Source organism: Ursus arctos, unplaced genomic scaffold (genome assembly GCF_023065955.2).
Source record: "Ursus arctos isolate Adak ecotype North America unplaced genomic scaffold, UrsArc2.0 scaffold_1, whole genome shotgun sequence".
NCBI classification, from domain to species: Eukaryota; Metazoa; Chordata; class Mammalia; order Carnivora; family Ursidae; genus Ursus; species Ursus arctos.
Genome location: NW_026622763.1, coordinates 16,699,346 through 16,713,995, shown reverse-complemented (window position 1 = coordinate 16,713,995; position 14,650 = coordinate 16,699,346). Strand labels below are relative to the sequence as shown.

The following is a 14,650-nucleotide window of genomic DNA, read 5'->3' as shown; positions in this document are numbered from 1 at the left end:
TCAATGTTAATTCCTGACTTTTATAATTATACTGCAGTTATGTACATAGTTAGCGAAGAAACTGAGTGAAGGCTATATGAGAATTCTGTGAACTATTTTTGAAATTTTTTACATTATTTCCAAAGGAAAAGTTGAAAAAAGAACCCATTAGTGCCCACCCTCTGTGTGTGTGTGCACACGCATGCAAGGACACAAATAATGACACGCACAAAACTTTCTGGTATACTCTTAACAGAAAGAATGCAGAGTCACATACTTACCTATTGTATCTCTTCCAGCAGATTTCTCAGACCCTGACAAGTTTACCAGCACAACACCTCCAATGCTACGGGAATAATAGGATTACTGATGAGCAAAACAATAAACTCCTGAGAAAGGGCTAATAATAAAGATAAAAATTATTTACAAGTGATCTAGACTACTCTCAAAACTGGGCAAAACTACAACTGTCAAAGAATTTAGTGATTTAATTAATAATATCTAACAATATTAACAGGGCAGTTTAAGTGCTATACTTGTAATCATTTAATTCTCACGAAATGTACATATTACCTTGTAATAAAGGTATTATTGTTACCACCATTACCATTTTACACCTGAGAAAACTAATGCACAAACATACAAAGTACCTTGACCACGATCACACAGCTGGGACTGAAACTCAGCCAGTCTGCTTCTAGGGAAGCATTTTTACCTCCTGTGCTACCTACTACTTTCCAGTTAACGAAGTTGCCAACTTGTCAGCCCTCTTCCAAACGTTTTTTCTGAAGATACACATACAGTATATCCATACAAACCTAGCAATAGCACTAACTCTTGCCTACGAGTAAAACCTAGATTAGCAAAACTATCCTTAAATGTTTAAATGATTAATTAATGGATGAAAAAACACTGAATTAAAAATGTAGAGAAATCAGAGATCATTCATTCACTCAACTGTTATCTATTGAAAAAAAATTTTTAAGTTATTATTTATTGAGCTAAGCACTGTGTTACAGCAGCAAACAAAAGAGATGTGGTTCCTGTTCTCAGAGAGCTTATACTGTCTATTCCTATGCATCTTGTAATTGTACATATTTTCAAAGCAGATAAAATAGTGTTAACTTTTTTTAAAAGCCAGTCTAATTCTTTCACCTACTGATCCAAAAAGCTAAGTGACACGAGAGAGGAATATTAAAAAAAATATTTTTTCCTTATGGAATTATATAAGTCAAATCTAGTTACATTAAGTATTCATGTCTCTCAATTAAATATTACAATTTTCTGTTGTTTAAATTCAGCTATTATTTATTGACCACCCACAACATAGTAAAAACTAGAGGTTTCAATTCCATTTAGATAATAATAATCACAATGACTAAATACATTGAGCACCTATTATACATCAGACACTCTTTCAAGCACTTTTAAAGTTTTAACTCATTTAATCCTCATAAGAATCCTTTCAGACAAATCTTACTAGTATTCCCAACTTACAGGTGAGGAAACTGTGACACAGAAAAGCAAGAAACTGTGACACAGAGAGGCAAGAAATCGCAAAACTAGTAATGATGGAGGCAGGACTGAATTCCAGATAGTTTAGATGGCGGGTACCCTCTTTTTTGTCTCTTGACTGAAGTGAGACTTTTTAGCTTATCAGAAGACTTCCTTCAAGATTGTTGCTATGTCAAATTCTTTTTATAACCTCAGAAACTGATGTGTAAGGTTATTTCAAAACAAAGTATAAAACAATGTTCAATACAGTATTAAGAACATGTAATAAATACACAAAAAAATTCTAAGTAATAATTTTTCTAGACCACAGGTCAAGAAAACTTCCTTAAAGGAACAAACAGTAAATATTTTAGGCTTGCAGACCATATAGTCTCTGTTGCAACTGAACTGTCATTATGGTGCGTAAGTAGCCGTAGACAGTTTGCTAACAAATAGGAGCGGCTATATTCCAATAAAGCTTTATTTACAAAAATAGGAAGAAGCTAGCTCACCATAGTCTACTGACCCCTGTTCTAGATCTACTCTAATGGGCTTTGTCAAAATACTTACCACGTTCAATATTTTATATCTATTTCCTTCTTTTTCAAAACTTTATTAATATAGTACAGAGAAAAGTTAAAAATTAGCATGAATTTTGAATAAAGTTGAATAAAGCCTCGTTTACTTCTCCAGTACAAATATATAGGATTTCCCCAATACAAAAAAATGTTTGGCTAAAACAATTAGTCAATCATGCAATATAATAAACTTCTAGTGGCCATAAAATCTAAATAGTAAATTAGTTGGTCAACCTGCCTACCCTTGGAAACTACCATGGTTATATCTATAAAGGAAAAACCCATCATAATAAGAGTACCTCAGTCCCCATGACAATCATTTTATATATATATTCCCTCCAAACTTTAAAACAAGGTTGGAAAGTAGATGCTATCATCATTTTCTCACCTAAGAAGCCCTCTCAGAGAGTTTAAGGGGACTGACAGAAACAAAGAACAAAGCTCTAATTCAAACCCAGTTCTGACAGCTAAGAAACATTACTCACTCCATTAAATCATTCTACTACCTTCTCTGATTTCTGATTTTTTTTCTGTAAAAAACAACAGCTTTATTAAACTGACACATCTTTTTTGAGTACTGCTGGTAAGCAAAGCCCTAGGCTAGACTGTTGGTGGCACAAGTAAGGATAAAACAAGGCCTTGGCCCTTAAAGGTTTAAAATCCACAGAAAAGACAAGACAAACATACACAAAGTCACATAAAAATAAAAGACTTAAATACAGTTATTGACAATACTGATGCTATACAGTAATGCAAAGTTGCCAAATGATTTATACAGAACATAACTGAAAGATCACTTGAGGCGGAGTCATCAGAAAAGACTGCATGTTTGACTTCCAAAAGTAGAAGTAAAAGCCAAAATCAAAACAAAAAAGGGAACTTGTTTTAGGAAAAGGAAATAGGAACTTGGGAGGTAATGAGGATTAAGTTACCACATTAAGTTAAACGTAAGCATCGGTAAAATACATAGTATTATATACCATCTGTCCTCCCATGAATGGGAGCCAAAGCTGCCTTGGTGTCCTTCCCTCCAGTTACTCTCCCCAGGAACATTTAGAAAACTAGTTAAGGATGTGACACAGGCTGAGTAGCATGCTGCCATATAAAACCTTCTTTTATCCTCATCTTTCTCTGCCTATACGGTATACTATAATATAAACTATCCTATGTCACTACCAGAAATTTTTTAAACATCATATTTTTAAGCAGAATTAACTAACTATTATGCTATATTCTTACCTTAAAATTACAGCTAATAGTTTAGAAAGAGTAAATCTATCTCCACTGTTACTTGGAAACATTGCAGCAAGAATTAAGGTAAAAAGTCCTACAAGGAAAAAAGATACATCAGTTTAAATACTGTCAAAAACAGCCTTTAAACTAAACCATGCTTATTTTAATAACACAGATTAAGTACAGCCCCGTTTACTTTAAACTAATAAGACAGTGAAATTGAACACTCAGAGTAACATTATGACCTCATCATAATCAAGCATGTGTGCTCAAGTTATTTTTATAGCTTCAAAAATACTCTTCCTCTCCCAGATTTGGAAGGTGATTCAATTTTTAAAATAAAACATCTTTCATAGGGTAAATTATGGTTCTGAAATAAGCAATTACATTTAGCCAAAGGGTCTAGAAAAAGATCTTCAGAAAGAATATGTGAAAGGAATGACTACAATACAAAGAACCAGCCTATAAAACCTCAATATGCTACATAAAAAAATACCATAAAATAATCAAAGGAATATAAATAGCACAAGGCCACAGCATAAAACTACAAATATTATGTAGTTACAATACACTAACGTACATTAGAATGAATGTAATAATTTGTAATAAGATAAAAATGTGTATGTGTGTATGTGCGTGTATATATACACACATATATGTATGTGTGTATATATATATATAACAGAAACAGATTTCAACTTACAATGTAGATTTTGAAGACAAATTTCTTACCAGAAGTTGAGGACAAAATATTAACTATAGCAACTTGTGTGTCTGAAAGTGCTTCTTGATATGACAAATTTGCCAGAAACCACTAAAGAAAAAGAAAACAAAGTAAAACCTAATGAATGACATGCTTTTATCTGTCATAATTTACAGGCCCCTCTTTTCCCCCTCCTTAATATTTTATCGTAAGAGCTTTTAAAATTGCTTTCTATTGAAAAATCACAGGCCTAAAAAGAGGGCACTTATAATTAGATTGAAGATCTTTGCTATTCAATTTCCCTTAAGAAATTAACAACTAGGGTAAAACTGAATATTAAATCAATTTTAAAATTTGCTTTATCCAAGCATTTCTAGCATTCTATTAAAGTTTATCTAAGCCAAATTAAAATTTGGGGAAATTCTCAAATATTAAAATAGGTACAGATGAACACAGCATGATGAGAAATCTATTGAACAAGATGACACCTTTGGGGATGGATCAAAATAGCAAGCTAGGTAGACTGAAACATAAAAGGACATAATCACTCTTTGGAAATTTAAAAATGTCCAATGAAAAATGTGAATTTGCTGGCTAATTGTGATTCTATCTCTGATTCTCAGTTTGGAGACATAATACAGAGTTCCCATAACTGGATATAATGAAAGGAAGTTTTCCAGTTATGAGGATATTTTTTCCCTTTCTTTTGCTCATCTAGGCTAGGATATTCTTATATTCTCAATACTGTACCTAATGCGATTTAAGGAGTAAAAAAGATCTCTTTTTGATGAAGCCTCGGGTGTGTGTGTGTGTGTGTGTGTGCTCGCGCGCGCACGCGCACGTGGGAGGAGTTCCAAAATTCATTTATTTTCACTGCTATCAGATATTCTAAAACATATTACCACAACTCATCCATTTTTCTGTCAATGGATCCTTCTAGACTATTTCAAACAAAGCTACTACGAACATTTTAGTGCGTGCCTCCTGGTGCACGTGTGCGTGAGCGTCACTAATACATACACTAAGCAGCAGACTGCTGGGTCAATCAAAGTAAATTAACTGCTTACCTAACTGGTTTTGGCATCACTGTTACTTAAACATATTCATATTCCACTGAAGATCCCTCTCTTAAGACAGAGGCATCTCTTGATCTCTCTGAGAACTTGTAGTTAAGTGAGTACTATAATTATTAGCATTTATACTTCAACAAAGCAACAAAGACATATGATCTTAGAGCACTGCTGGAAGGTAGCAGATAGCTGAGTTTAGTAGACTCCACTTAGTCTACACCGTACTCAAGACGAAAGCCAGAATAAAACTACGGCAAAGTGATTTTGACACCGTCTGTAGTCCTCCGACTTCCTAGATAATTTCACTGGACTTTCTAAACAAGAAAATGAGGTAACAATTGCTAAGATGAGCAATATCTAACATATATGAAGTGCTAGAAAAAAGGTAGAAGATCCTGCTCTTAATCATCTTTTGGAGATCTATCTACAAGAACAGATAATACTTATAGGGTGATAATTAGCTCTCTTGACCCACTTTCCTTAACACTTTAACACATACTGTGCTCATTTTCCAGACAATCTCACTGGTCTCTGCTAATGCACGATAAAGAAATAAAGACAGATCATTCAGGTAGCAGCCATTCAAAAATCGTAAGAAATCATCATTAGCTATAAACCCTTTCTAGAAAGATCTTTCTATTCTACACCTCTCCCCATTTTCTAGCTCTCAAACCCAAGGCACCCTCATTTCAAAAGAAGACCCATCTCAATTACCTCCAATAAAAATTAACCTTACAATGCTTCCCCTTCATTATTTCACAGTGGAGGACAACCACTTACTAATAAACAATCTATCACAAATAACTTATATATTTCATTATTTCATGAGTGGTAAGTTATCTTAAAATTATCATAGAAAATATTCAAGGTAAACACTGTACGACCTAAATTATATTCTACAGAGAAAAATTAAAACATTGTAAGCCCTAACGAGACAAAAGATATTCAAGGAGGACCGGCAAATACAGGAATTAGTAACTCCTGCCCTGCACTGTACAATACACTAGCCACTAGCCACATGCAGCTACTAAAGAACTGAAATGTGGCAAGTCTGTATTGAAATATTTAACAACTAAAATTGAAATAAAAACTGAAATTGAAATGAAATAGAAAATGAAATGCTTAGAATATTAATACTAACAAAAATAAACTATCTCATTAATAACTTTTATATAGATAACATATTAAAATAGTTTACATATAATGGGTTAAATAAAAACAGTATTAAAATTAACTTCACCTGTTTCTCTTGATTTCTCTTAAAAATTTAAAAATTTTTCTAATTGTAGAAAATTGAAAAATACGTATGTCACCTGCATTTGAGGCTCATATTATATTTCTGTTGAACAGCACTGCTCTAAACCTTATCAAAGCTTACCACTCTTAAGTTAGATTTCCAAAAAGCTATATACCTGGACTATCTTACTCTTTCTACAGAAATGTCTCTACTAAAGACTAACATAGTTTTCAACTCTTGTAACTTACTAAAGACTTTTTTTTTTAAACACTACTGAAGGTAGAAGCACCCAAGTGCAGATCCACAATGAATAAACAAAATGTGGTGTATTTGTACAGTGATACGGTATTCACCCTCTAAAAGGGAAGAAAGTTCAGACACATGTTACGAGGATGGACCTTGAAGACTTTATGCTGAGATAAGCCAGTTATAAAAGGAAAACCAGTGGGGCGCCTGGGTCGCTTAGTAGGTGAAGCGTCTGCCTTAGGCTCAGGTCAGGATCCCAGGGTCCTGAGATGGAGCTCCACATCCGGCTCCCTGCTCGGTGAGGAGCCTGCTTCTCCCTCTGCCTGCTCTGCCTGCCACTCCCCCTGCTAGTGCGTGCTCTCTCTCTCTGACAAATAAATAAATAAAATCTTAAGGGAAAAAAAAATTAAAACAGTGTAGAATTCCACTCACGCAAGGTACTTAAGAGTAGTCAAATTCATAGAGACAGAAAGCAGAATGGTGGCTGTCAGAGGCAGGGGGAGGTGAGAAAGGGGAGTTATTTAATGGATATAGAACTTCAGTTTTGTAGTATGAAAAATGTTCTGTCGATAGGTGGTTGCACAACAGTGTGAATGTACCTAATGCCACTGAATATACACTTAAAAATGGTTAAAATGATAAAAAAAGGTTAAAATGGCAAATTTTATAGCACATATATTTTACCACAATTTTTTAAAAGGCTTTTTATATGGACATATTTATCTGTAAGTCAGCATGGAATAGTACCTATATAATGTACTTATGTAACACATTCTCTCAGAGTTGTGAGTTGGGAAAAAAGTTTGCTTTTATCCAATGAAGGGAAATAGTTCCTTTTAATAGGCAAATAGCTGTGTAATTCAGGAGGTTTTCCTTTTTGCTTTTCCTTTTACCAATTTGCCAGAGATGAATTGTGTGCTCAAAGTAGCTTTCTTCCTTTAAATCAGAGTTCCTGATATAATCATCCCATTCCACAGCCAGCTTCTTTCCACCACACACACATCCTACCCATTTAATCTGACTCTTTTCATCTTTGTTTTTAACTTTTACTATGTAGATGCTTTATTATTCTTCACCTCAAGTCTCATTTGAAAATTAGGTAACATATGATAAAGCTTAGTCTTGCTCTACATTCATTTAAAACAAGCAAACAGAAAAAATAATTAACAGCATACACCAAATGTATGAGCCTTTAAATTAATTTTAGTATATATGTAATTATCGTAACTCACAATGATTTTTTTATTTGTACTGCTGAATATATTAATCAAGGCATCACTCAGCTAGATGTTATTCAGGAGGAGGATGGAGAAAAATGGGCTCTGCAATGAGGCAAAACTGTGAAGTAAAAAAATCTTATGATCAGGCTAATGATTCGACATTAGCACTGCATTATCTGGTCTTTTAAAAAGCTCAGTATAAATTTAAAATCTTAAAGGCTCGTATTAAACCACCTTGGATTAGGCTGCTCCCAATGACATATGCAGGAAAAGAGCCCTGAAATTCACTATCGAATTCTAAACTTCAGTTTTCACTAACTCGGACAAGTCTAATCCCAGCTTATTCTAAAATAATATTTGCTGTATGATTATTCTATGTGAAATCTTTAGCACATTTTTCAGTTTATTAATAGAAAAACTATTAACAATAACATAAATTCTATAGAAGTGTTTATTTTGAGTACTTGCTAAAATATTTGACATTTACACCAATTTACTATACAACTACAAAACCACTTATTCAACAAAATCAATGCATACAGTAAACTCTCATCTGGTTATTTACCAGCCTTTGTATATATCATAGTGTAAAATAACTATTAATTATCCTGACCATGAAGCAATGCCAAATTCTGAATATATATAAGTAGTTGTTGTGTTATAGTATTGATTGAATTCTTTGAGGTATGGTAAGCATTTGCTGACTTGATATTCAAAGTTCCCAATGATGCCAGATAGCTGAGTTTTAAAGTCACAGTTAAGCAACCTAACAGTGTTACGTTTCCATAGCATACTGCTGGCATGTATATTGTCTTAAAATTCAAGTTCTAAACATATAATAAAGAGAAGACCTACCACAAAGCAAAAAAAAAAGCTAATTTTTGCTACTTGAGTTGCAGTAAGCTTCCCCACAGTTTTGAATAAGGATTCTTGTTCTTTCACAGTAGGATATGACATGCGAGACAACTTAGCTTCCAATGCATGGCTTGATGGAAGCTGCCGAATCTCCATGATATTACTGAACCTTACACGAGACTTTTTGGGAGCTTAAAAGGAAAAGAATAATACAAAATCATTAACGTCTCCCCTCACATCCAATGAAAGTCACAAGTTTTAATTTACTGATAAATGCATATTCTTTAATCTACATATAATCAGACTTGGGACAGCAAAGAAAACCGGAGTTCTATTATTACCTGGGGCAGTTCTGCTCAAAGAGTAAAAGGAAAAACATTTTCATCTATAAAAATGTTTTAAAGGTTTTAAAATGAGACCAATATTCAAAGAAAAGTTCTGCAATTGTGTACATACACAACTGCCTAGATCAGGATTATAGTATGGTTATTATTTTAGCATTTATGACAAAATTTTATTTGGAGTTATCTTCATAGATAGCCAATTTATGAGAATTATGTTCCTGGTCCAGCATGCAGAACATTCCTCTAGAGGTCCATTCTTTGCAAGAGAGTATTATGGATAAATACTGTGCTTACACTGAAGCTGATATTCTTTACTCAATTCACAGAACCAACAAAACTCCTGTAATTTGCTATTAGGAGTCTCAAATGGCATGGCTGAAGAGGATCTTGTTCATTTAAATATATACATATATATGTATGATGAAACCATAGAGATATCTGATATTTGGAAATTATTTCTGGTTTAAATAAAAGCTTCCAGTCAAACTTCTGGAAGACTAGAGGCCAGGACAATACATCATGGAAAAGAAGAAATGCCAGGTGATCCCCATCAACCCACAAAATCACTAAGTTTGGGGATGGCTTAAATGAAGCTAAAATTTCCTCCCATTTCTAAGTTATAAAAATTCTAAGTTTTGCTTACTTTCTTCAGTATCAATGTTTGTGTTCTCAGGTTTTTCACTTGGAATATCATGAAATTTCACAGGAACATAAAGAGGTTCACTCTAGAATGTAACAAAAACAGAAACAAATATAAACAGCAAGTATAATAGCTGATATATTGGCTAAAATTTAAGTTGATGGCATGTAGACATAAATACCACTCAAAACACAGCTGTTCACCACAGCAGAATTTTCCCAAAATGTACTGGAATAGCACTGGTACATTATACTTAACATTTAAATGTCATAAAAACAGACCTCTTCTCGAGCTAACAGATTATCTCCAATTCCTTTTCATTTATTCTTTTAACAAATACATGCTGAGTTCTACTATGTCAGAAACTGTTCTAGATCCTGGGGATATAAGACTGAAAAAAGACAAAGTCTCTGTCCTCGATGATGATATAGTTTACAGGGGAAGGCAGACAATGAAGTGATAATCAAGATCTAATATGTGTATGAATTTGCCAAATTGTTTCCTCTGATTACTGAAGATTCAACTAAAGATTAAGATTCCTGAAAACCATTACAGGATTAATAAACAAGAAAAAATCGGCTACCGTTTATCAGTTCTCACAATGTACCAGTTACCAAGTCCAGAGCAGTTAAACATGTCTTTCTCATTAGTCCTCATAACAACCTCATAAAATGGTATTTAAAAACTTTCCTAGAAACAGAGATGTAAAATAACCAAGTGGTAGACAATAGAATTGTCTAGACAATAGGTTTATCTAACCATGCTCTAAAGGTCTGTGTTCTTAAGTGGTTCTGAATTCCTCTACTGTTTTTACAAATGTTTTTTAAATGATCTATATTGAAGGCACAATTCTCCAACTAAGCTGTTTCTTAAATTAACAGAAAATGTTTTCTATTCAATTCTCTTTTAGCTCTTGGTATAGAACTCTGCCAATGAAAACTACTCAGTAAATGAAGAGGCAATGGATCTGAAAATAGACAGTCTCTTCGTTACACTGAGCTTTTCATTAAAGCATTTGGCCTAGAACAATCTGACATACCCATCTTACTGAAAACAGCAAAAATGTATTAGAGGAGGTAGAAGAATAATCTGTCACCTCCACTCTGCCTTCTACCCTGATAGGGACAACTGATATTAATTTTGCGGATTCTTAAGATCCCAGAGAAACAGAATGACACTTTCTCTAAGTTTCATAAACTCTTCATAGCACCTGGTAATCTACCCTGCATGTAACTATAGTCCTAAAAGCCAGACAAACAAGTAAAAAACTATACTGGCAATAAGGCCACCATGCTAATGTTTTATATACTGATGTTAAACTTTAGGGAAACTTTACAATTTTTCTCAGATAGAATACCACATTTGGAACAATACACCTTAAAAGAGATGCCTTAGTGATGATCTAAAAAAAAAAAAAGATTTCTACATACCCTCTCTCAAACTAGATTATAAGTGCTTAAAATAAATGAATATGTTAATTACTTTACTTGATCACTTATTATCTGTCTCTTCTGCCCTCCCTGAACACACACTCTCACACACTAGAACATAAGCTATGTATTTCTAGAGCCTAGAACAAGTGCTCAACACTAAGGGACACCTCGATGGTGCAGCTGGGGGAGCATCCAACTCTTCCTTTAGGCTCGGGTCATGATCTCAGGGTCATGAGACGGAGCCCTGTGCTGGGCTCTGCGCTCAGTGGGGACTCTGCTGGAGATTCTCCCTCCTTCTTCCTCTGCTCCTCCTCCTCATGCTCTCTCTCTCAAATAAATAAATATATCTTTTAAAAAAAAAAGTGCTCTTAAAACTTTGTCGAAAAAAATCTGTGGAACAAATGAACAATTTGCTTATATATGCTCAGTGTCAAACAAATATATTTGCTTCTAAGTGATAATAATAATGAATACAAAGTGATGAAGTGGGTAAGAAACAAAGGACAAAGGACTGTCCCTTAGGATTTTCACTCCTTAACCAATTGTCCTCCTCTTCCCCTCTCTCTCAGAAGGCTGAACTGCTTACTTCAAGGTCCCAGAAAGAAAGTACCATATTACAATTCTTACGGTGGGCACCCAATATTAGGATATATCTACATCCTAATATAGTGGTTTTACAAAGCTATTTCAGTCCTTCCTGTCGTGGCTCAACTCCACCCATTCCACTCCTGATGAGAAAAAAAGCACTTACCAAAGAACTATTCATAGTTGTATCTGTTGTGCAAGCAGCAAAGTAACCTTCAGCATCTGCAAACTACAGATAACAGGACATAAAATTCGATTAAACTCATGTTATAAAGTAAGGCTGCTGTCAGTCACACCCAAAGGAACAGAATAAAAAAAATCCAGATTATTATAAGGGTATAATTATTAGTAATCATAATAGCAGCTAAGGCCAAGTATTCAGTTATGCAAGGTAGGTATTACCATCTTCATTTTACTGATGAAGCAACAGGCTGAGAGATTTCATCTAAGTAACAGAGCCAGGATTAAAACCAAAGTCAGTCTAAATACAAAACTTATGACCTTTTCACAATACTATTTACTGTAACATATCAGATAAGAAGGAAAAGGATGGGTGGGTTAATGAAAAAGAGAAAGAACATCTTAGTGTTATCATGATAATAGTATTAACATCAAGAACCCCCTAAATGGACAATGGACTGGACCACATTTGGAGAACCCTAGGCTAGTGCCGTACAAGCACGTTTTTATTCACCCATAGCTACCCTATCATTATCCTTGCTTAAAGTCTGAAGAGGTTAAATAACTAGCTCAAGGTCACACAATCAGCAAATGACAGAACAAAATTCAAATACCAGGGCCCATGCTCTTAAAGAATTCCTGTAAGTCAATAAGAAGGAGACAATGTAGAAAAAGGAACAAGATATAGACAACTCCAAAAAAGAATTCTATTGTGCAACAAATATATAAAAAACCACCAAAAGCATGCAGATTAAACAAAATATCATTGTTCATCTATCAAATTGATAAATGTTGGGATTGTGGTAAGGATTCACTCTCATGCACTGCTAACAGAGATATGAATTATAGATGATAATTTAGCAATAGGAAGCAAAAGCTTGAAAAATGGCATTATTGTTTTATCGATACAGCAATTATACTTTGCAGATTTATCCTAAGTAAATAACTATAGATGTGTATAAAGATATTCTATTTACTTATATCAAAAGAAAAAGTGAAAACAATCTAACTATCAAGTAACAGTTAAATAAAATAGAAAAGATAATAACAAATGTTTATTTATTAGCCTGGAGAGGTATTCATGATATATTGTTAAGTAAAAAGTAAAATCAGTTAGACAATGATAAGGACTAAACTTACTTCTATAATTGTACATATATGCACATGAACACTTAGCTACAGAAAGTATCATATACAGTGGTTGTAGAATGATGAGATTACGGACAGACTATTCTTATTCTTCACGTTACCATAATTCATCTTCAACAATGAACATGCATCACTACTACAATTTTAAAAAACTTAACATTAAAAAATGTTCTAGGAATAATAAATTACACAGAAAGTTGTTCATGATATACCACTAAGAACAGAAAGTCCACTGTAAAACAGGACATAATAGTACAGTTTCACTTTTGTAAAAAATAAAATAAAAATACACACATGAAAAAGAATGACAGGATATACGTCAAAATACTCTGAAGTTATTCCTTGAATGGTGGAATTTACTATTTTCTTCTTTTTGTTCCTCTATATTTTCTAAATGTTCAGTAATGTGCATGTAGTATATACATGTAACATACTCCTACCTGTAATAGTACAATGTATATATGCATTTCTATAATGTATATGTATTACTTTTACAAAGTAAAAAATGGAAAGAGTTCATTAGAAAAGACGAGAAATAACACTAGTCTAATGCACCAAAAAAGTACACATAAAAGAAAATAATTAAGAGAAAGAAAGTATTTGGGAGGAGTGAGGAATGGGAGTTAGTTATTATTTAATGGGTACAGAGTTTCCGTTTGGGATAATGAAAAAGTTTGGAAGATGGGACAGTGGTGATGGTTATGTAGCAAAGTGAACGTAGTTAATGCCACTGAGCATTTAAAATGTTCGCTATATACCACTTTACATTTAAAAATGGTTAAAGTTGTAAATTTTATGTCATATATACTCTACTACAATAAAAAAAGAGGGTTAAGAAAAAAGGGCTAAAATGGTAAATCTGACGTTATATACATTCTATCACAATTTTAAAAGAAGAGAAAAGGAGAAAGAATGGAAAAAGAAAAGAATTAATTTAAGAGGCAGTTTTATTCTTCATTCTCAAAAATTTAGTTTCTACTTCTAGAAAATATATCACTATATAAACTGCCATTTCTGTCAACACTATCAATCAGCATGTTATGTTACATCAAGGAAAGAATATAATATAATTCGGTTAGCCAAACATCTGAAAGATGGCTGGAAATAATCTTTTTTCATCTTAATAAATAAAACCTTGCTTTACTTTATTTCTAAGAGCAACTTTACAACTATTTAGATGACACTCATCTGGTATGCAAATGACCAAAGACTCCAGATAGTCCTCTTGTTCCTCACTCCCATCTTCATCTTCACATTAATGATTTGGGCTAGTTCTATTTTTAACAACCCAGAGGATTTTACAAGATAAGGGAAAGAAAGTGCTTATGTACCTTTGATTTCTCACAAGATATTCCGATACCGAGTTGATTAGAAGAATAAATTTAAAATTTTGGACACAAGTAGGTTTCTCTTATATCATGCTATCTACACTCACTTAACCGAACAACTTAAAATCTGATATCCTTCAAGAAACTAAGAACTTTAAACTTTGAAAAAATAAATCCCCTCTCCAACAAACACTTAAAATTTAAAACTTACAAAAGCAGCATTCTTTCCTCGAAATCCTCTTGTACACTGTTGTCTCCATGGTTTCCAAATAATAAAGCCCAAAAGGTATAGAACAAACATAGATGTTTTTGCAAAGGTGCTGAAGAATGGCTTGTTGTACTGAGTAAAAACATACTGTAGAGAAAAAATTTACAT

General features: G+C 33.4%; 1 protein-coding gene across 1 annotated transcript in view; it reads right to left on the bottom strand.

The window, feature by feature from the left end:
• SLC35F5 (solute carrier family 35 member F5) overlaps positions 1-14,650 on the bottom strand; it is a 38,007-nt gene that overhangs the window by 18,221 nt on the left and 5,136 nt on the right. The window contains exons 4-10 of the mRNA XM_026510113.4: positions 14,486-14,629; positions 11,784-11,846; positions 9,603-9,684; positions 8,616-8,806; positions 4,017-4,098; positions 3,291-3,378; positions 261-325 (exon numbers count right to left, since the gene is read on the bottom strand). Of these exons, the coding sequence (XP_026365898.1) occupies positions 261-325; positions 3,291-3,378; positions 4,017-4,098; positions 8,616-8,806; positions 9,603-9,684; positions 11,784-11,846; positions 14,486-14,629 (715 nt within the window). The remainder of the gene's footprint in view (positions 1-260; positions 326-3,290; positions 3,379-4,016; positions 4,099-8,615; positions 8,807-9,602; positions 9,685-11,783; positions 11,847-14,485; positions 14,630-14,650) is intronic.